A 22,115-nucleotide genomic window follows, 5' to 3' on the forward strand; every position below is an offset into this window, starting at 1 on the left:
CAAAGCTCACAAGTGCCTTGTGTGCGTGTGTGTGTGCTCCAGTTGTGCTTCTGCGCAGGGTGGTGCTGACCTCCGCTCCTGGGGTGTGCCGGGGCACGCACCAGTCGCCTGCTGTGGGTACAGACCTGCGGCGGCCGTGGGAGCGCTGCCTTTCTGGGGAGATGCTGCTGGGAAAGGAAAGGCACGAGCCAGGTGAGAGCACGAACAAGGAAACTGCTCACCATCCATTCCCTCTGAGCGAGGGAGAAAGAGTAGGAAAGAATTCATTGTAAAAAAGGGTAAATAAAAGTTCATGTGGGTGGGCTGTGAACTCTTAGCAACGATTTCTTTTTCTAACAAAAATCTCCCCTGCGTGCTGGGTCAGAAGGGTGACTATCAAGACTGCCAGGAGTTTCCTGGGTGGGATGATTCTCCTGCTTATCTTGTGGATGATGTTCTGAGCTCTCTGGGAGCCTCCACCAGCGAAAGACTGGTTTTATATCTCACCCTGAAAGCTGCACAACTTCAGCCTCTGCTCCTCTCTGATAGCAGAGCGCTCCCTGCCTGACCTGCTGTCACCGGGGCAATTTCATTCTGGGCTCAGCCCCAGCTTCCCTGTAAGGGCTGATTCATGTGCCTGAGAGGGAGTTATGAAAGATGTAAAGCTCCCTAATTCGCTGAAGCCTCTCCGCGCCCCGCAGCCGGTCCCCGCCTGGGGAGGCTTGCTGCCTCGCTGCCTCGGAGCCGGCCCGGCCCTCCAACAGCTCCTTCGGACACTCGCCATCGCACACGGCTTCCCCTGCTCAAAAACTCTTTCCCAAACTCTCCCTTCCTCCTCTCTCAACACTCTTGGCTCAACAAGAATATCGGGAATAGGAATTTGAACTTGATGGGGAGTGAAAATTTAATTAATTCTAGGTAATTCTAATTTAACTCTTTTAACCAAATGGGGAGTTTACACCAGAGCTGGGGATCCTGGTGCGCCAGACCCGGATGCTGCAGGTACCCTGGGTCGCTCTGGGACTGGAACCGGTGCATCCCAGGGGTGTGGTGCTCCGGGAACGGTGGGATCCCGGTGCATCCCAGGGAGCATCGCCTGGTGCCAGTGAGATCTCAGCGCACCTTGGGGAGCATCTCCTGCTGCTGGTGGGATCCCGATACATCCCGGGGAGCATTGCCCAGTGGGATCCCGGTGCATCCCAGGGAGCATCGCCCGGTGCCAGTGAGATCTCAGTGCACCTCGGGGAGCATTGCCCACTGCTGGTGGGCTCCAGATACATCCCGGGGAGCATTGCCCGGTACCGTTGGGCTCCAGATACATCCTAGGGAGCATTGCCTGGTGCTGGTGGGATCCCGGTGCACCCCAGGGAGCATCGCCCGGTGCCAGTGAGATCTCAGTGCACCTCGGGGAGCATTGCCCGCTGCTGTTGGGCTCCAGATACATCCTGGGGAGCATCGACCGGTACCGTTGGGCTCCAGATACATCCTGGGGAGCATTGCCTGGTGCTGGTGGGATCCCGGTGCACCCCAGGGAGCATCGCCCGGTGCCAGTGAGATCTCAGTGCACCTCGGGGAGCATTGCCCGCTGCTGTTGGGCTCCAGATACATCCTGGGGAGCATCGACCGGTACCGTTGGGCTCCAGATACATCCCGGGGAGCATTGCCTGGTGCTGGTGGGATCCCGGTGCACCCCAGGGAGCATCGCCCGGTGCCAGTGAGATCTCAGTGCACCTCGGGGAGCATTGCCCGCTGCTGTTGGGCTCCAGATACATCCTGGGGAGCATCGACCGGTACCGTTGGGCTCCAGATACATCCTGGGGAGCATCGACCGGTACCGTTGGGCTCCAGATACATCCCGGGGAGCATTGCCTGGTGCTGGTGGGATCCTGGTGCACCCCAGGGAGCATCGCCCGGTGCCAGTGAGATCTCAGTGCACCTCGGGGAGCATTGCCCACTGCTGGTGGGCTCCAGATACATCCTGGGGAGCATCGCCCGGTACTGTTGGGCTCCAGATACATCCTGGGGAGCATCGCCCGGTACCGTTGGGCTCCAGATACATCCTGGGGAGCATCGCCCGGTACCGTTGGGCTCCAGATACATCCTGGGGAGCATTGCCTGGTGCTGGTGGGCTGCCGGTGCACCCCAGGGAGCATCGCCTGGTGCCGGTGGGATCCTGCTGCATCCCGGCGACGCTGTGCCCCGGTGCCGGTGGGATCGCGGTGCACCTTGGGGAGCACGGCCCAGTGCCGGTGGGCTGCCGGTGCCCCCCGGGGACGCCGCACCCCGGAGCCGGTGCGGTTGGTTGCCCCGGTGGCCGGGGCGGGGCGAGGAGTCCCGGCGCGTCCCGGGGAGCGGCTCCCGGGCCCCGCGGCAAGGCCCGCCCCGCCGCCCGCCCCCTCCCCGCCCGTCCCCGCCCGCCGTCACGCAGCCGCCGCCGCCGCAGAGCCCGGGGAGGCGCCGGGCCGGGGCAGCCGCCGCCGGAGGAGGCCGAGGCGGGAGCGGGAGCGGCGGGGCCAGGTAGGGCTGGGGGCGGGGGGGCGGACACACGGGCCCGGGGTGAGGGGCCCGGGCATCGTCCCCAGGCCGCCCCTCACCCCCTCCTCCGAGGCTCCGACCCTCCGGCGCTGGGAGATCCGCGGGGACCGGGGTGTGAGACCCGGTCACGGGTGGGAGCGGGGCGGAGGGGGTGGAATCCGTATCCACCCGAGAGGGTTTTGCCATCCACGGTCCGTGGGAATGGGAATAACTGTTTCCTTACGTAACGTCGAGCTCAGCCAAACGAGGGTCGTTTCGGTTGGCGTGGGGGCGACGGTGCCATCGGCGGGCGGCGAGGCGGTGGCATGTGGTGCGGGGTGCCGCCATGCGCCCGTGGCATCGCGCGATGCCAACGCTCGGGTCCGGGAGGCCGAGCGAGGACCCAGGCGGGCGCCGGCCCCGTGACGGGGATTTAAAGGTCGTTCGGCCACGGCCGCGCGTGCGAGATCCCGGAGAAACGCTTCCACAAGCGGGGACCGTTTTTCACGTTCCCGGGGTGCAAAGGTCGTGGGTGGCGGGTGGCCCGGGTTTAGCTCCGTTTTAGCGCTGACATCCCTCCCACCCCACCCATCCGTGCCCCTGGGATCCTTTTTGCAGGCCGGCAAATTCAGCCTGAGATGCACCACAAACCCCAAACCCCACCCCAAGAAGGGGTGATTTTTGTTTCATTTTACTCTGCTGATTCTCAAAATGTAGCTCTTTACTTGGCGGGGGGATAACATCAGTTTAAAACCCTTTAGGACTGTTTTTTTCCCCCCCAAACCAAGCAGGGAGCGCTGTGCAGCCGCGGCAGCAGCAGTGCGAATGCCTCCATTCTGCCTCGTCACAGCCCTCGCTGGGAACAACTCTTGCTGGAGGGTGAAAGACTCAGTCTTTGGGCATTTGTTAAAAAAAAAACACCAAAAAATAGTAACAAAATTTTCTGAAAACGTAGCGGAGCTGACTCATCCTGACTGACCGACGCAGGGTTGTGTCTCGGGGGAATATTTATAGCGATGCCAGCTGAAACGGATCCCTTCTCGTTTCTCAGACGGTCTAGCGAGGATCAGAAGCACGTTGCAGTTTGTTTTGCTCGGCGCAGTGGATGGTTGAACAATCACCTGTCTCGGGGCATTTCATCTCTGAAATTGTGTTGAAATTCCTTCAAAAAAGGGCTTTTGCACTATCGAAAAGACATCCCAGAATAATCCCTCCCCCCAGCGCTCTCCATTGAAGGTTTACACTGATCCACAGCCTGCACCTTTTCCTCCTGCCCGTGTTTGGGGTGGCGTGGGGGGGTGTGATGGTGTGGGGACATTGCTGTCGGTTGCCATAGCAGCAGGAGTGATGTCCCCAGCCCTGGCTCTCGGCAGGGTGCAGTTGGGAAGCCCAGCTCAGGCGGGGTGCAGTCGGGAAGCCCGGCTCAGGCAGGGTGCAGTCGGGAAGCCCGGCTCAGGCGGGGTGCAGTCGGGAAGCCCGGCTCAGGCGGGGTGCAGTCGGGAAGCCTGGCTCAGGCGGGGTGCAGTCGGGAAGCCCAGCTCAGGTGGGGTGCAGTTGGGAAGCCCAGCTCAGGCGGGGTGCAGTCGGGAAGCCCAGCTCAGGCGGGGTGCAGTCGGGAAGCCCGGCTCAGGCGGGGTGCAGTCGGGAAGCCCAGCTCAGGCGGGGTGCAGTCGGGAAGCCCGGCTCAGGCGGGGTGCAGTCGGGAAGCCCAGCTCAGGCGGGGTGCAGTCGGGAAGCCCGGCTCAGGCGGGGTGCAGTCGGGAAGCCCAGCTCAGGCAGGGTGCAGTCGGGAAGCCCGGCTCAGGCAGGGTGCAGTCGGGAAGCCCAGCTCAGGCAGGGTGCAGTCGGGAAGCCCGGCTCAGGCAGGGTGCAGTCGGGAAGCCCAGCTCAGGCAGGGTGCAGTCGGGAAGCCCGGCGCAGGTGGGGTGCAATCGGCAAGGCCTGGCTCAGGCTGGGTGCAGTCGGGAAGCCCGGCTTAGGCGGGGTGCAGTCAGGAGGCCAGGCTCAGGCAGGATGCCTGGCTCAGGCCCTCGTGGGTTTGGCATCTGCTGCAGGCAGAGAAAAAACCCCATCCACCGGCTCCGTGGCCTGAGCTCCGGTGTGGCGGATGCTCCTCATCGGTGTGAGAGTATCAAGCTGTTAAACTGTGCTGGAAGACAAAATGCCGCTTTACTTAGTCATCCCCGTTGACCTGGCGCTGGGTGTTCCCGCAGCGGGGCCGGGAGTGAGGGGCATGTCCCTTCTTGAGCGCTCTGCCGGGCGTGCACCGGCCGTGCCCCTGCGCCAGGCTGGTGGCACGGGGTGGGACAGCAGTGCTGCTCTCCTCCTCCTCTGCAGATATTTGAAAGAAACAGATAGTTAACCTGAATGTTTAATTTAAAGTCCAGGGTATTTTGTTCTTTGTTCATTCCTTGCTGTTTTAGTAAGTACAGTAGCTACAGCAGGCTGCAATGTCCCCCAACTTTGTTTAATTGACACTTTTATATGTGATAGTTTAATAAGGGGTTTCCATACAGTGTTGTCATTCTTAATTTAAACCGGTGCAATTAAGAGCAGACTCTTTCTTTAATTCCATCAATATTAGTATAGATTAAATCATAATATTTGCATTTAGGAGGTTTATCCCTCTTTGCTGTGTTTATAGGGCTACGGAGATACCGCACAAACCAATCTTTAAATCTCCTCCATCACGTATGTAGTTCAAAAGCAAAGCTGCCGTAGGAAGGCCGTGATCCTGCGAGTGTCAGCAGGACACTGCGTGGGTTTACTCGTACCTGCATGAAAGAAATTGTGGACTCCAGTGTCTTAAATTTTGAGTCATAATGGTGCATGGATTACATGACGTCGGCACAGCAGCAAGTTGGGGCAAAAAGTGTTGTTAAGCGTTGTGTCCCGCAATGCAGAGTGTTTACAAATCGCGTGCTTATACCGGCTTCTCAAAAGACCTGTGAATGTGCCCGACTTGATGTTTGATCTCATGTAGTTATGGTTAAGCGTGTTTTTAAATCTCTGCACCATTAGGCTTCTGAACCTGATGCAAAGCAGACTGTGGTCGTGGCTTGACTGGGTTTGGGATCTGGATCATAAAGCCCAAACTGTGGAGCCAGCGCCGTGCTCTGGAGCCAGCGCCGCGCTCACCTGGCAGCCTGGGGTGTCGGACGGCGGCACAGGGACACCGGTGCTGTGCAGGGTGGTGGCTCCGGCCAGCCTGCCGTGGCACGCCGAGAGAGCCGGGCCCTGTTCTGCCTGAGAGCGAGAGCATCGTCCTTCGTGGTCTGTTCATGGGTACAACATATGTTGGTTGGGGAACGACACTGCACAGGCTGCGGGTCCAGAAAGGCGCTTAAAAGTTGCTTCATCCCAAGGAATAATTTTTCCTTTAATGAAGGACATGAATGAGAAATAAATCAATCAGGTTTTTTTTTGTTTTTGTCTTGAAGCAAGAGACCCTCGTGCTCTATTTTCCTCCGGCAGACAGAGTGTACCTGGTGTCATACGCGATGCCGTCTGTCCCTCCCAGCTCACGCGCTGGTGGGACGTGTCCCCGCAGCTATGTTATACGTCAGCTCTGCAGTTACCGTCTTCTCAGGGGTACTGCTTGTGGAGACGGGCAGCTGCGATGTTCACAACTACTGTTACCACCAAGAAATGGTACACGAGTTCAAACTTCCTAGTAAAAACTGTGGTTGGAGTAAGGTTAAATCCAACCTTTTTATTTTCTTAGCCTTGAATTTGGTAGACTCCCGTTGTCTTCATGAGAATTTTATTCTTACAATGGATTTTATTCTTATCTTAAATTTTTTGATTGCTCCTTCCCCTCATGTAAATATCATAAAGTTGATAACTCTGTGTAGGGAAACTTTAACTTAGGCACGTAGGAGAGTTATCAAGCAGAGGTAAGCTTCCCTTTGGCTGCCACCAGGCCTCCCATTTGCCGGGGCACCCCAGGGGTTTGCTGCCTGTTGGGCTGATTTGGATTTAATTGCCCAGAACTTCATCGCAGGGTGAAAACTTTGCCGTCTGTGACACTGGAAAATATTCAAATTTGGCCTGCTGGAAGTGCTTTGTCTTTAATGAAATCTTCACTGGGGCTGGCTCCAGAGGAAGCCCCCTGTTTTCTCCCCACGGCAGTTAGAAATCAGGCGTTGATGGAGGTGGTGCTCACAGCAGCACTCGGTGCGAACTCCTCAGCTCAGGTTTTCTTTACTCAGGACTTGTGCTACAGTATTTCCTACTCAAGAAAATCAAAGTATTTTCCTACTTAGAACACATGATACATGTTCTCCTTTGTGCGGGAGTTGAGGTACGCAGTCACTCAGCTATTTGCACTGTTGGACAAGGATAAAAGCAATGAATTCATTTCAGCCCTAACCTAATCCGAGTTAATGTGCTGGGATCCCACTGGTGAAAAGGAAGGGCGCTTGGCCATGGCCATTCCTTGATCCTTTAAGAGTATGAATCCTTGTTAAGCATGCTTGTCTTACAACTGCACTCGCACAGGATGTAATCAGTTTTGTTTTCCATCTGTTAAACAAGAAGCTTCTGATTAGCCAGTGCAAACAGAAATAATTATTTTTGTTCTTGCTGACACCAGCAAGGTTAACCACCACCTACCTGGCTTGTAGTGTTTTCCTCGCTCAGCAATTTTAAACACCTTGCTCTGTGTGCATTACATGGCTTGCCTTACAACCGGCAGGGATTTGGCTTTCAATATTGTCCCTTAATTATAGTAATTGCCTAAGTGGAGATCTCGACGTCTCCCACTGTCCTACAGCTACAGCCCAGACTGCAGCAGTGGAGCAGCCTGTCACAGCTCATCCACCCGACGAGCCTGGCCACGTCCAGCGGAGATACACAGACGTCGGGGGGCAAAACTTGGCTTCGTGGACTTGGATAAGGGAAGGATATAGCCTACCAAACATAAGACAAACCTACGAAGCGTAAGGGAAGAACATAACCTACAAAATCCAACCCAAAAGCCTACAGCATTCAGTTTTCAAGAAAATGATTTTCATTTTATGAAGTGACTCAAAGGGGCTGTGGATAAAATAGGTCTGATAGATTCCAAAGTGCAGCTGGCAGAGCAGCGCGTTATCCTTCAGAGCAATGTTTATTTGATTTAAAAGTGTAGGGATTTTTAACGTTTTTAATTTTTGATGATGCTAAATGGAAATACCCATTGGAGAGTTCTCATGAGACTGGGCTGCTCTGGCAGGGAGGGAGCGTTTCCTGGACACGTACAGCCTCAGTGAATCCTCCCGTCCCGCTCCTGCGTGCTGCCTTAGCCCTGCCTTTAAGGTATCATCACCTCCAAGCGGGTGGTTGTACTCTGCTTCTAGTGACTTTGGTAACGAGCAGAGGAATTACTTAAAGAAAACTGTCAATACTTGGTTTGGGACTTTTTTTGTGAGTGCGTGTGGGTTTTCCATATTTGTGTTTTTTTTTTTTTTTTTTTTTTTAAAGACTGGTTCTGTGTTTCCAGCACTACATCTGGTCAACTATTAAAATGGTTTCTCCTGTACAGAGTGGTGCTTATAAACATTAAATCCCAGCTTTCATGTTTGCACAACAAATGGAGAGAGACATTTAGGTCTAATATAAGCAGCTAAAACTGCTTTGGAATATGGATTTTTTTTTTTTTTCTTCTGTAAATTTAACTGTTTAGCTGCTTACATATTTGGGGCTGCGACTTCTGAACTATACCTGGAAAGAGATGACGGGACTTCTTGATGCATGCCGGTAGTCGCCACAACCGGAGCAACATCATACTGTGTGCCCTTGTATCCTACTTTATGTTCTGAGAAGACTGTTTACTTTTATTTAACCACCAGATCTCTTTTGTTCCCTTTAGGATAGGGATTCTTCGTTTATGCAATAGCAATACCCTGCTTTAGCAGGCAACAGCTTGTTGGATGGAGCGCTTGAGGCGTTGAGCGACTGTTGAAACTCCCTATCTGATGTTCGTGGGGTGGTGTGTTTGCCCAGAGAACTGCATCCGAGTCTGCAGCCAGAAAGACGATTAAGAGCACCCGTCATGCTCAGAGCTAGCTGGTGTGTTTGTGGTTTAAAGGAATAGTTTTCTGCTAACATTGAATAGTCTGGAGTAAGGATTGGCAGGCAATTTTTTTCTTTAAGCATTTGCACACTTGTGGAATAAACTGCTTATTACTTTTGCATAACCAAAAAGTTTGGGAATGTGGAATTTTAGTGCAACACCTGGTATTGAGAGGACCAGCTTTATGATTTATCTCCTTTGCTTTTTTAAAATGATGAAATCTTGTCTGTAAAGACAGAAGGTGTATGCCATTTCAGATTGTTTGACTTTGCTTCCCTAGAACAAATTACTGTACTCGGATTAGAAGGTAGATTTGGCTGGTTTGTTCCTCTCAGGATCATATTTTCTCCTCCGTGTACAAGACAGTTTTCTCAGTGGCTGAGAAAATGGGATGTGTTTATATCCCTTGCAGGAGGCCACTGACCTAAGAACGGTTGGGGCCTGCTGAGGGTGGGAAAGCGAGGGCGTGCACGGCACCGTGGGCATCCCTGCCGAACTGAACGTGGTGGAGAAAGCTGCCCCGGCGGTGTCCACACCGCTGGGCTGGTGCCTCGCTCCAGGCTTTGCAGAGAGCTCGTGTCCGCGTTTGGCTGCTGACGCGGGGCTGCGGCTTCCCTCCTGACTGCCAGACTTCACAGCGGAGCATCCCTTCGGTCTTAATTTTTCTTAGCAAGTTCATTGTTTTCCCAGTTGATGAACAGAAAAACACTTAAAGGCCAACGTCTAAGGAGGCGCCTTAGCCCATTAACAGCGGTAGCAAAGTCAAAGAAAACTGAAGCAGAAGAACGACCATTTGTTGATTTTGCTAACGTAAATGTTGTCCGCTTGCGGCCCTGAATTAGGGGGAGAGAGGTGCCTCTGATGGTAGGCGCTTGTCCTGGTTAGATTTCCTGAGTGGATGACTTGGGGCCCTAATGCTTTGCACCAGAACGCATAGATCTATTGCAAGAAACAGGAGAATTGTTTCCAAGAAATGGTTTTAAAAAAAGACGTTATTTCATGCAGTTACACTGATAAGAGAACAACAGTGAACTCTTTGGGAAGGCATAGACAGTTTCTTCTTCTAAGATGTGTATTTGTGCTGCAACCTGTTTCTCATCCTCGGTAGCAAATGCATGGTAATGGCTGCGGCTGGCTCCCGAGCACAGTCAAATCACACTACTCGCTGTAGCTACTTTCTTCAGGCTGTGTTTAATTGATAGGTGGTGGATAGAAAATGACTGGCTGAAACGGGCTGAAGTTTCTTGTTGCATACATGAATTTAATAAGTTTCTGAACACTGTAATTTCCTTTCATTTATTTATTTATTTTTATTTTCCCCCAGAAAATGGCTGTTCCACCTGCTTATGCTGATCTGGGCAAATCCGCCAGAGATGTTTTCACCAAGGGATATGGTAAATAAAGCCAAAATAAGTTTGGTCTTTCGCTGTCTACCTGATTCCTGAAACTATTAGGACATTGTTACTTTCCCCTGATAAATATTCCAATAATTTCCATTAGAATCCAGAGACTTTTCTACCATAGCTTCACATTGCCCTTGCTGCCTGGCAGGGTAACTTAATTTTGTCAAAATTCCTCCCGTTTCCCATAGGACTGTTGCCTGTTTTGAAAGAAAATTGGATGTTGTATTTTGACTGTTTCCTTGTATCATGAATAGGATCACTGATGTCAGTAGTTTGCTTATGAATAAAGTATGAATAAAGACATTATTACCTAATTTGGTGCCAATTATATTGCTGAGGTCAGTAGGATTCATCAGTGCTCTCTGAAGTGAGTACGAGCTGCATCATCTGCTTCGTAAAAACTCATGGTTTGATAACTGTACCCTTGCCTCATTTTTTTTAATAGTTCACAGGGGATTTAGAAGGGAGTTTTTAGAAATAAATCGGAAATGCTTTTCAGATTAACATACATATGATTTTTATTTTGTACTCATCTTCTAGGTTTTGGGTTAATAAAACTTGATTTGAAAACAAAATCTGAAAATGGACTGGTGAGTTTGGAAACACAATGAAATCCAAAACATTGCAATGTTCTTGTGTTTGCTCTAGATTTCTTTTTAAAAGTAAATACGTATCCCATACTTTCCCCTTGCCATTTTTCAGCTATATTATAACCTTGCGCGTTGCTTTGCATTTGAAATTTTTGTATAATATACGAGACTGTGCACAGACTAGAATAGAAGATACAGCGAAGGGCTGCTTTGCAACCGTGCTAATTGCTTACTACGCAAATTATGTTGCTGTTTGGGGCCACCGCCACAGCCTCTGCTGGGAGGAAGCGGCAGTGCCTCCCTCCTGCCTTACTGGATTGAACGAGCAGAAATAATGCTGGTTTCGAGCTAGGAGAGGCTGTGCTCCCTCATGGATTTCTGTCTGTAAAGGTTTTGATTTAGCTCTGTGCTCGCGAGGAGCACAAACTCTCTGGGGGTCTCTTAATGAGCATCTCAGAATAACGTTTTGCCCATGGTTGATCATCAGTTTTGAAAGAGAGCTTGCGCTCACTTGTGATTCACGGCTTCTATGGTCAGAATTTCGGACAGCATCGTTTCTGAATGTGCTGCGTGCTCCTTTTTCTTAGCGGTCACTGAACAAGTTGCAACGCAACTGTATTGGAGCGAATATTTAGGACATCTCTAGGAAGCATTTGCCGGCTGGCACACCGAATGCCTCGTACGGGCTAGCACCCTATTCTGTGTTACGCTGCCGGTAAGGGTTACCCACGTACCTGCCCCGTAGCCATTCCCTTAGCACGCGGTGCTTTTTCTCTCTGACGCTGAATTGTGTTGTGGGGCAAGAGTGTGTTGATATTCATGACTAGCAGACATGTTCTTAAATCTTCTGAGAGCTCTGCAGTGTCGAATAATGTCCCAAAATATAACGATTAATGTGTTCTATAAGTATTTGCCTGTGTGCAAATATATATATAAGCAAATATATACATATATCTTTTTTTTTTTTCTTCCTTTTAGGAATTTACAAGCTCAGGTTCAGCAAACTCAGAAACGAGCAAAGTTAGTGGTAGCTTGGAAACAAAATACAAATGGGTGGAATACGGATTGATGTTCACAGAAAAGTGGAACACCGACAACACACTAGGCACTGAGATTACTCTTGAAGATCAGGTAATTTTTGGCTCAAAAGGCGCAATTTACAAATTAAAAATTTAACGACAGTCCCTCATTAGAAATCCAACCAGTGAATTTCTTTTCTGTTCAGCTTGCACGTGGCCTGAAGCTGACCTTTGACTCCTCCTTCTCTCCTAACACTGGGTAAGAAGTGAGTAAGAATAAGTGACAAAAAACGGCATTTTTTGGTTTAGTTTTCCAGAATACTGTCTAGCTTCTTTACTCCTCCCATCCTAAGATATTGAGACAGCTAGTAATCAGCCTGTGTATGATGAAATCACGTACATCTGATTTAAATCTTAGTATTAGCAATCCCTTTTTAATCCTACGCTATCGCAAGCAAACTTGAATACAGTAAAAGACAGTAACTTGAAAATTAGAGTCAGAATTAGGATGGGAAGAAAAGGTTTTGTCTGCGCCCCTGTTGCTTATTTCTGGCCATGTCAGAGGATGAGCTACTGTCTGAATAAAAGCGCTAAACAAGTCAGCTGTAATGCAAAGCTTAACAAGCTCCGGGAGCCAGTTGGCCACGGCTCTAATAGGTCGACACAGCAATTGGGCTCTTCTCCCGAGCGGAATTTATCGTCTGAATTCTCGCTGGCCGCAGCTTGCCTTGGTGCTGGATGAGTATTTCTGCCACGGCGATTGGATGCCATGTTTTATGTGGGCCAGAGGGATTAAGCAGCAGCTGTAGGTCTAGATGTTGGTTTATTTTTTCCCCCTGATTATCTTTTTGCAGGCAGTGCTGCCAGTGAGTCAAAATATTCTGCACATTAGGCTCCCAGAGCAGCACCGCAGGCTGCCGGGGTTATAGTCCCAGTAGAGGTCTTCTAGATTGCGTTCTGCATGGTAAACTGCTTCCAGTCGAGTCCTAATTCTACATCAACGAGATTTTTTTTGTATTTGTTGACCAGAATAATCTCTAATGTTTGTTGATCACTATTTCTTACCTGATGGGATTCTTAAAAAAAATAAAAAAGAAAAACCCTATAGGAGAATGACAAGCTACAGCTCTACATCTATTTCTTAGGCACTTCACAGACACTGTGGTATCGGAGGTATAACAATTGCCTTGTGGGAGGACTATTACAAGTGGAATAAATGGAGTGAGATTCAATCCTGGTGTGACCTGGTTTAGGTTGACAGGGACGCATCATGTCTGGATATGAGACACTTTCTGCCCCTTCCTTACTGGCCGTGACGAGTCCTGCATCAGGGAGGGTCGTGCTCCGGCGTGCCCCGCGGTAGCCTGCCTCTGTCCCTGCTGACACGGGTGGGAGAGGTGCCGCTGACTTTTACAGAAGTTGCAGACAAGCTAATGCTGAGTGCTTCTGGCAGTCTTGCTTTTTATTTCTGGTCTTGCAAAACACAAGAAATTCCTGAGTCCAAAATAATTAATAACAGTAGTTGTAGTAGTAGATCGGTATCTATGTGCGTGTCATACAGAACTGAAACAGCTCTTCAGGAGTATTTGAAATATCAAATTAGCCTGACTTTTCCAGAAAGATTTCAGAAAGAGGTTTGGTCAAAGACAGAAGACACTTGTAAGGTAAAAAGGGAAGAAAAAAATCTTAAATAAGAGTAGCTGAATATATTAGACGTAACAATCTTGTCTTGTGAGGGTCTGCACCCTTGATGTAAACTGACCTAAAGGCACACGAGCAAACACTCTTCCAGCCAGCAGTATAAAAAGAAACAAGTGACTCAGGGAAGTTTATTTCTGCGTTAACCTGGCAGCCTTCCTAATGGCTTCATTCTAATGTCATGAAGCATCCTAAGGAGAAAACAGGGTGCCAGAGCTGCTGAAGCATCCTCCTTCCTTAGTGGCAGAGAATTTCCCTCAGGAACCTGGAGAGAAAGAAGTCATTTCTTGATGTCTGTCACAGTAAATGAAATTGCTCAGTTCACTGGGATTGTCTAAAAATTGTTTGGGAAAGGCCAACCACTATTGACTTTCTGTGGCAAACCTGTAAACTGCTCCGGTTTCCATTCCTTCCCTGCATCCACCAAACTTCCAAACCCATCAGATTAGCTGGAGACCAGGATTTGTTTTTCTCACCTCCCGTCTGGCTCACTGCGCTGCTGCTTTTCATAACACAGCCCAGAAGTGCTTAGTGGGGCGCCACACTGCATTTGATTGCTCGACTGCAAATAATTCACCGTAGCTGAATTAGGGTTTTGCAAATGTGAAAGGTAGGGAGGTGGCGTGCCACGTGGCTCTCCAGGTATGCACACGTTGTCTTCAAAAGCTATTACGCTGAGTTGAAGTAACTGATTTGATTGAATCGCTCCCTACGAGTGTACCTTTTCAAAGACGTGAGATCCTTTCTTTTCTCTTTTGGTAGGAAAAAGAGCGCTAAAGTTAAGACAGGGTACAAAAGGGAACACATCAACATCGGCTGCGACATGGATTTTGATATTGCTGGTCCTTCAATACGCGGAGCTCTGGTGGTTGGCTACGAGGGGTGGCTGGCAGGTTACCAAATGACATTTGAGACAATGAAGTCTAGAGTAACCCAGAGCAACTTTGCTGTTGGCTATAAAACCGATGAATTCCAGCTTCATACTAATGTGTAAGTATTGGCAGATGGGCATTCAAACGGAATTTGAAAGGATTTTGCTGCTTACTAGAACAATGAAAGGGTCGGAGTTTCAGCAATGGTGAAAGAGGGAATGGTGGATTTGAAATTAAGATCATTTAAGGTGGCAAGCTGCGTTTTTTTAGCTGCATTAACTTTTCTTTGAATTACGCGGGTGAGGGAGTGCATGAGGGAAGGAACTGGAACTCACTGAGCACCCAAGCATCCAGTGTCTGTCCTTCTAACACAAAAAGGTTATCAGAACCTATTAGCGGAATCGTAAAAGAAGTGGGTTGTAAAAATACGCTTTGTGAAAGTTGAAACAAAAGCTATGCCTTCCTTTCGCACAGGTCAAAATCGGACAAAATGGTGGTTTGATCTGTAGGTGAAAGAGTTAATCAGAGGATTGACAAGAAAAGGCAAAAGGGAATGAATGGAAGAGATACGGGCTGGGTTTGGTTTAGTACTGGGAGGGATATGGTGTAAAAGTTTGTGTTAGTACTATAACTCCTAATAATCTGTTTACACAAGCATTTGTCCTTTCTGAATTCATGAACAGTGGGAAACCACGACCAAATTCCATGGAAACCTTAATTTCTCTGTCTCCTGTTCCTCTTAAAAAAGCAATTTATGCCTTTGGGGAAGACCCTTTTTTAAGATCAGGCGATCCCTAATCCATTCCCCCAGCCCCCCCTTTCCCATTCGCTTGGGTAATTGGACATTTTCCATGTAGCAGAGCTATTGCAGGCTGTTCCCATTTGGGGGCCGAACAACTGTTCTGCCTTCCTGGAGCTGCTTCTTCAAAGGTTTTCTGTTCTGTTTCATGCTGGTTTGCAGAGATCTGGTTTAGGAAGCTCCCGCTGCCTTACAGAACAATTGAACCTTCACAGCTCAGACAGTGTGTCTGGAGGATTGCCAGAGCGCGACATGCCCGGTCCCCCTCCACTCCGGAGTTATTCTTGCAAGGACAATGACTTTCAACTTTGTTATGCTGTGGCAGCTCAAAACATTGCGTTACTGGCTTTTGCTTTTAAAATGCTGTAATTATTATTACTTATTAAAGCAACAGCAGAAAATAACTTTGTAACAGCAGCAGGGGCTCAGATCTTACTGTGCTGTTTCTTGGATTCCCAAAGGTCTGTTTCTTAGGTTGCTGTTACTGTACGTGGATGATAAATCACCCTCAGGAGGACGCCTGATTTGTTTATTTAATAATCATACTCTACTGATTCACAGGCAAAGCTATATGATATGAAATAGAAATCTTATTTATTAATAGGTATTAATAGGTATTTGACGTGTTTCAGCTTTGAAACATGTCGGAGTTTTTATATAATCCCAGAAACAGTTGTGTGTGGAACTCCGAGCGCTGGCCTGCTTGGTGGCTGTATTCAGAGGGTTCAGTGTTTCACAGGGATGCAGTGGCAGAGCTGACAGTTTAACTAGGTGGGGCCTGAAGCATCGTCTTGTCTCCCTGGCATTACACAGACCAGCTGGGCACGTTAGCAAGTTACTTTCCTTAATGGTGGCTTAATATATTAATTTTCTTAGGGGAATAATGTTTTTTTTAATCCACATCTGAAAAAGTGCTAGTATTGCTATTAGAATTAAAAGGAGATTTGACTTTATTATTATTATTATTATTATTTTTAAATAATAAATAATAACTAAGAGGAGGTAGGGCTGGATAATTTCTAGTTTTAAATATGACTTTCCTCATTTTTTAAGCATAGCTCAGACCGCCCCCCGCTAATGTTGCAGGTCAAGACAGAGCTCTGTGGGAACCTTGCACAAAATCTGCCTGTGTAACCAGCTCTCCTCAGTCCTTTTTAATCCCTCCTTTTCTTGAGAGCCAAGCACACGCAGTTATATGTGAGCTTCAGGCTTATCTGAAGTAAGTATTGTAGCGTTTTTCTGGAAGAATTGCTCTAACAATTTAAAAGGCTGCTGCTATTGCTTGAACTTTTAAATAGGCATATCGCTGCTGTTTGGGCAACTGTTATCAACTGAGGAACATCAGGCCAAAGTGGAGAGATTCTAAATCTGCCCCTATTTTTAAGGTTTGGAACACACTAATAATTGGAACCAGATTATTTCATGGTTTAGAAAGAATCATAAATATTCTATTTGCAGAGGTCTTCCTAGGGTTTAAAGCTCGTTTTGTGCAGTATGTTTGTATCCTCATCTAAAACAATGAGCGAAAATGGAAATCCAGATGCTCACTGGTTTACAAGGAGTGCAGGGCTTTACAAAGTCTTTCGCTCTTGTTTTTATGATCTGTAAGCTCTAACGTTCTGCATTTTCTTTACCATGCTTTATTCCCTGTGTGATGTTGGTGCCAGCAGCAACTGGAAGTTGTGCTACTCGGTAGCAGCGGTAGAAGGCTGTCATCATTCAGCTGTTGGCCAGTACTCTCTGCAAAGTAAAGTTAGTTTAATTTCGGTTTCAAGTAGAGAGATATCTATAGTACAGTTGTACCATAAGGACTGTTGCAAATGGTATTCATTTGCAAAAGCTGATAGAATCCCAGAATCCCAGGTTGGAAGGGACCTCAGGGATCATCTGGTCCAACCTTTCTGGGAAGAGCACAGTCTGGACAAGACGGCCCAGCACCCTGTCCAGACGGCTCTTGAAGATGTCCAACGTGGCCGAGCCAACCCCTTCCCTGGGGAGATTATTCCAACGGTGACTGTCCTCACTGTGAAAAATCTCCCTCTCGTGTCCAGTCGGAATCTCCCCAAGAGCAACTTGTGTCCATCCCCCCTTGTCCTTTCCATGGGACTCTGTGTAAAAAGGGAGCCTCCATCTTCTTTGTAGCTGCCCCTTAAGTACTGGTACGTGGGGATGAGATCCCCTCTGAGCCTCCGTTTCTCAAGGCTGAACAAACCCAGCTCTCCCAGCCTACCCTCGTATGGCAGCTTCCCAGTCCTTGGATCACCTTGGTGGCCCTTCTCTGGGCCGCTTCCAGCCTGGCCACATCCTTTTTGTACAGCGGGGACCAGAACTGTACACAGCACTCCAGGTGTGGCCTGACAAGCGCTGAGTAGAGCAGGATAATGAGTTCTTTATCTCTGCTGGCGATGCCCTTTTTGATGCAACCCAGCATCCTGTTGGCCTTCTTGGCCGCAGCAGCCACTGTTCGCTCATGTTGAGCTTTCTGTCCACCAGGACCCCCAGGTCCCTTTCCACAGAGCTGCTCTCCAGCCAGGTGGATCCCAGGCTGTGCTGCACTCCCGGATTCTGTTTTCCCAGGTGCAAGACCGTACACTTCTCCTTGTTGAGCTTCATAAGGTTCTTGCTGGCCCACTCTTCCAGCCTATCCAGGTCTTCCTGCAGAGCAGCTCTCCCTTCCAGAGGGTCTGCTTCCCCACTCAATTTGGTGTCATCCGCAAACTTCATCAGGCTACACTTGATGCCGGTATTCAGATCACTTATGAAGATGTTGAATAACATTGGGCCCAATATGGATCCCTGGGGGACCCCACTTGTGGCAGGAAATCGGACACTAAATTGGCATCTTTGCTTCTGGTGCGGTACATGGGTGTCTGGTAAAAGCATGCTGACGAGGCAGCGCTGGGATGGCTGCTCAGGCTCAGTGACCAGGGTGCAGCCCTTCAGGGCACTACAGAGACATATGCCTGGGAAAATAATTATTTCAGAGAGATGCAGAGAAGAATAAATCTCTTTACTATAAAGACTCCCATCTAGAGAGAAGGGAAAATTGGAAGCTGTCATCATTAGTCTGTTCTTGATAGTTCGCCATGGCTTCTTTTTTTCAGTGTCATAAGCTGTTTGTTGCAATACAGTAAGCAGCAATGAATTTAAGCATTTCAAAATGACTTCATAACCGATCTGGCCTAATGTCTCCATCTTAGTTGTTACAGGGGTATTAAATGAGGTGTAAGTGAATGTTCTGCAAATATAGATCTTACTGGAAAAAAAGGCGACTGTTTTGGGGTGCAGTTTAAAACTAGACTAATGCATTCCTTCCAGGAATGATGGAACAGAATTTGGAGGCTCCATTTACCAGAAGGTGAATGATAAACTGGAAACCGCCGTGAATCTTGCTTGGACAGCCGGTAATAGCAACACGCGCTTTGGAATAGCAGCCAAGTATCAGATTGACCCAGATGCCTCTTTTTCTGTGAGTGCTGTGCATGAACATTTATAAGTATTCGAAAATAGGCTCTTGTAAGGGAAACGCGAGGCAGCCTTTACATCAGTGAAGCACAGTTTCAGTGCAGTTCTGTGGCGTGTGGTTGGCACATAGATCTGTTTGCCTTGGTTTTGGCAGCGTGAGAGCGCAACTATTGGATTTTCCTTAAAAATGACACAGAATGTTTTATCATATTATTGGGCGGTGTTTTGAGATTTTGAGGCAAAATTAAGTCTGCAATTTTTTTTGTGTGTGTGTGATTTAAAAGATTAAACCCTTTAGCTGCTTAAAAGGTGCTATTTTAATTTTCAAGTAGGAAGGACTGAAGAAAGATGCAAAATTATTTACATACAGTATTTTTTCCCTTTAAGGCTAAAGTGAACAACTCCAGTCTGATTGGATTAGGATACACTCAGACTTTAAAGCCAGGTAAGTCCACGTGGAAGGAATTCAGGCATCAGTGAGTGATAATTTATGGTTGGATTTTATGGTCAGACTCGATGATCTTAAAGGCCTTTTCCAACCTCAATGGTTCTATGATTTTTAGCCTGGAAATATCAAAGAGGGTTTTTTTTTGTGATCAAATGTACATGGTTTTGTAACATCGCTATTCTGCTTGGGAACCCAACGACGAACTTTTCCAGGACTGCTCTCTTAGTAGGCTTCCTATCACTGAATTTTTTTTGCTTGAAAATGTGAGTTTCTCAAGGTGCCCTGGTCCAGGATGAGGACAACCGTACTGCTGTGAGATTGGTTTTAATGTAGTCTAAGAAATCTGCTGCCGGAATACCAAGCAGACTGACATGAGCTATCACAGTAGGCAGGGCTCAGGCCTTTTCATGCTGAGATTTTAAAGGAGTTTAGAAAGGTGGGTATGTATCAAGGTCCCAGATTTTCATAATACTGGACTCTAAAATGAGATTAATCAGTGGACCAGCAGCAGTGAATTGGCTCAGAGCTTTAATTACTTGGAGTGATAAAAAAGCAGAATCAATCACCGTGGTTTATTATAACTTTCATGATTCAGAAAGATTTCATATCTGCAAATTGTTTTAAAATGCCCAGGCCTTACAAGGCTAGCTGCCAAACTACATTAACCTAGCTACCCGATGAGTTAAAGGAGCGGCACAGACGCTGCACCTACTGAACGTAAAGCTCGTTTACTGAAGTTTTAAGTTCGTCTTTCCTCTTGCTTTTCTGTTTCGCAGGTATCAAACTGACATTGTCAGCTTTGTTGGACGGCAAGAATGTCAACGCAGGTGGTCACAAACTTGGTCTAGGATTGGAATTTGAAGCATAAGGAGTGATTCTACAATCGTTAATTTGAAAATACAGCATAGCTACCTTCAGAGTATAGTGTACCTTTCAATGTTTTATGTCTGGGATGTGAGTATTGCTCAGTATCAGTCCTGCTAGTCCTGGTTAAAGACAGCTAAGCTTTAAAAATGATGTTGCTAAAGAAATGGAGACAAAAGCATAAAAGGAAATTTCTAATTCCCGGCTTTTTCTTTTTTTTAATGTTATTGCCCATCACATGTGTCAGCTGCCACATGATAGGAAGTGGGAGGTATTGATTACCTTTACGAACGTATTGACTGCACAAGGAATATGTTAATGTGGTATAAAAACTGAGACGTTAAGACCGCTATATTGTACTGTTAATTCCATAAGCAAAATATTCCGACAGTTAAGGTTTCAATTCACAATGGAATGTGCAAACTTGTCTGAAAAAGGGATTTTTCAAAAAACCATCTCTTTTAGATAGCCATTTTGTGAACGGCTTGTCTTTTTTGGTTATCTTCCACCTGCAGCTGTCTCCAGAACGCTTTAGGTTGTCCACCCTGTGTAAGTCCGTTGCGGAGGAGGTTTGATGTGACTCAGCCAATACTACCTGTCCTGTGTTGTGGTTCCTTTCCCTTGCACTGACCGGAGAGCTTGTAAGACAGGGCCATAATCAGGGAAGAGTCTTTATAACTGCAATCACATAGTTGCATCACTAAAATTAAAATGGACTTTTGTTTTATTACCACTTTTTTTTAGCGACTAAATGGGTACATTTTTAGAGAGTCTTCCATTTTGTGTGGAACTAGACCCCAAAATGCTGTACTTGACACTACTAAAAATGGATAAAAAACCCAAACCCAACTTGAATAAAATATTGAAATGTCACCTTTTACTTTGTCTTTATATTAATTGTGCAATCAATTTAATATTAATTCTTGGCTCCAGAAGCAGACTTGCAATATCTTAGTGGGTGATTTTGTACCACACAAACGAAAAATACTTAGTAGATTTAAGTTCCAGACGTGGCCGTGTTCTTAGTGCTCCCTGAGCTCTGGCATCTGCTCATACGCATTTGTTCAGCTCATGGAGAAAACAAGATAACGTGACTTGTTTATCTTTCATTGCAGAATTCACTAAGTTGAATTACCTTTCTATAAACAAATAGGTGCGAGCAAAGAACGCCTATCAGTTGGGATAAATTTGAGTGGCTTTTCATTAAAGCTTTCTATTTTTTCATATGTGAGCAGTCGAGGTGGGTGGTGTGCAGATGGCAGGAGGCTGTGGTGCAGGATGTGCCTGATGAAGCAATGGCGTTACGACATTGTGAGACGGGTAGATCTGCCTCAGTGACGCCCTGCAAATTGTGCAACGCCGGCTGACTTCCCTCTTACAACAGGATATTCCTGAGTATTTCCTAGTATGTCTTATCTTAGATATTTAACTTAACACTCGTGGGGGAAGTAGTCCCTTTTAGATTTCACCAATCTAATCAAACCACATGCAACCAGCTCACAGTAACTTGGCAGACACTCAGAATTCATTTATGTTTCCGTGTGCTGTGTATGGCTTGTGTTCTGTGTCCCCGTAAACCTTTGGGCAGCTTGTTCTTGGTTTTTTCATGCTCGAGGCATCTGTGTTTTGGAATTTGTTCTCCCACAATCACTTTCAAGGCTCCTCTCAGGGCTTGCATCCCCTTACTTCAACATATGAAGTTTAAAAAGGGCAAGTGCTGGATTTTGCACCTGGGGCACAACAACCCTGGGGCACAACAGACAGCCTGGGGAATGAGAGGCTGGAGAGCAGCCCCGTGGAGGTGGATCTGAGGGATCTGGTCGATGCCAAGCTGAATGTGAGCCAACAGCGTGCCCTGGCAGCCACGAGGGCCAGCCGTGCCCTGGGGTGCATCGAGCCCCGCATTGCAGCCAGGTGAGGGAGCGGACTGTCCTGCTCTGCTCTGCGCTGGGGCGGCCTCACCTCGAGGGCTGCGGGCAGTGTTGGGCGGCACAGGACATTAGGGTATAAAGCTACTGGAGAGTGTCCAGAAAAGGACCACTAAGTTGGTGAAGGGTTTAGAGGGGAAACGGTACGAGTGGCGGCTGAAGTCCCTTGGTGTGTTCAGCCTGGAGCGGAGGAGGCCGAGGGCAGCCCTCATGGCGCTCTGCAGCTCCCTCCCAAGGGGAGGAGGAGGGGCAGGGCTGGTCTCTGCTTTCTGGTGACCAACGCCAGGGCCCGAGGGAACGGCAGGGAGATGTGCCAGGGGAGGGTGAGGCTGGGCGTTAGGAGAAGGCTCTTCCCCCAGAGGGTGGTGGAGCCCTGGCACAGGCTCCCCAGGGAGAGGCATCACGGCACCAGCCTGGCGATATTCCAGAAGCACTTGGACAAGGCCCTCAGAGACCTGGTGTGAATTTGGGGTGTCCTGTG

At 48.2% G+C, this 22,115-nt stretch overlaps 1 protein-coding gene across 1 annotated transcript; it reads left to right on the top strand.

Annotated features, from left to right (window-relative positions):
* The first annotated feature begins 2,404 nt into the window (after positions 1-2,404).
* Positions 2,405-20,579, top strand: VDAC1 (voltage dependent anion channel 1). The gene is made up of 9 exons (XM_075102932.1): positions 2,405-2,496; positions 9,873-9,942; positions 10,492-10,541; positions 11,520-11,672; positions 11,767-11,819; positions 14,021-14,248; positions 18,248-18,398; positions 18,782-18,839; positions 19,619-20,579. Exons 2-9 carry the CDS (start codon positions 9,876-9,878, stop codon positions 19,708-19,710), a joined length of 852 nt encoding a protein of 283 aa, XP_074959033.1. The 5' UTR covers positions 2,405-2,496; positions 9,873-9,875; the 3' UTR covers positions 19,711-20,579.
* The last annotated feature ends 1,536 nt before the right edge of the window (positions 20,580-22,115 follow it).

The sequence above is a fragment of the Phalacrocorax aristotelis genome, chromosome 8 (assembly GCF_949628215.1).
Source record: "Phalacrocorax aristotelis chromosome 8, bGulAri2.1, whole genome shotgun sequence".
Taxonomy (NCBI): domain Eukaryota; kingdom Metazoa; phylum Chordata; class Aves; order Suliformes; family Phalacrocoracidae; genus Phalacrocorax; species Phalacrocorax aristotelis.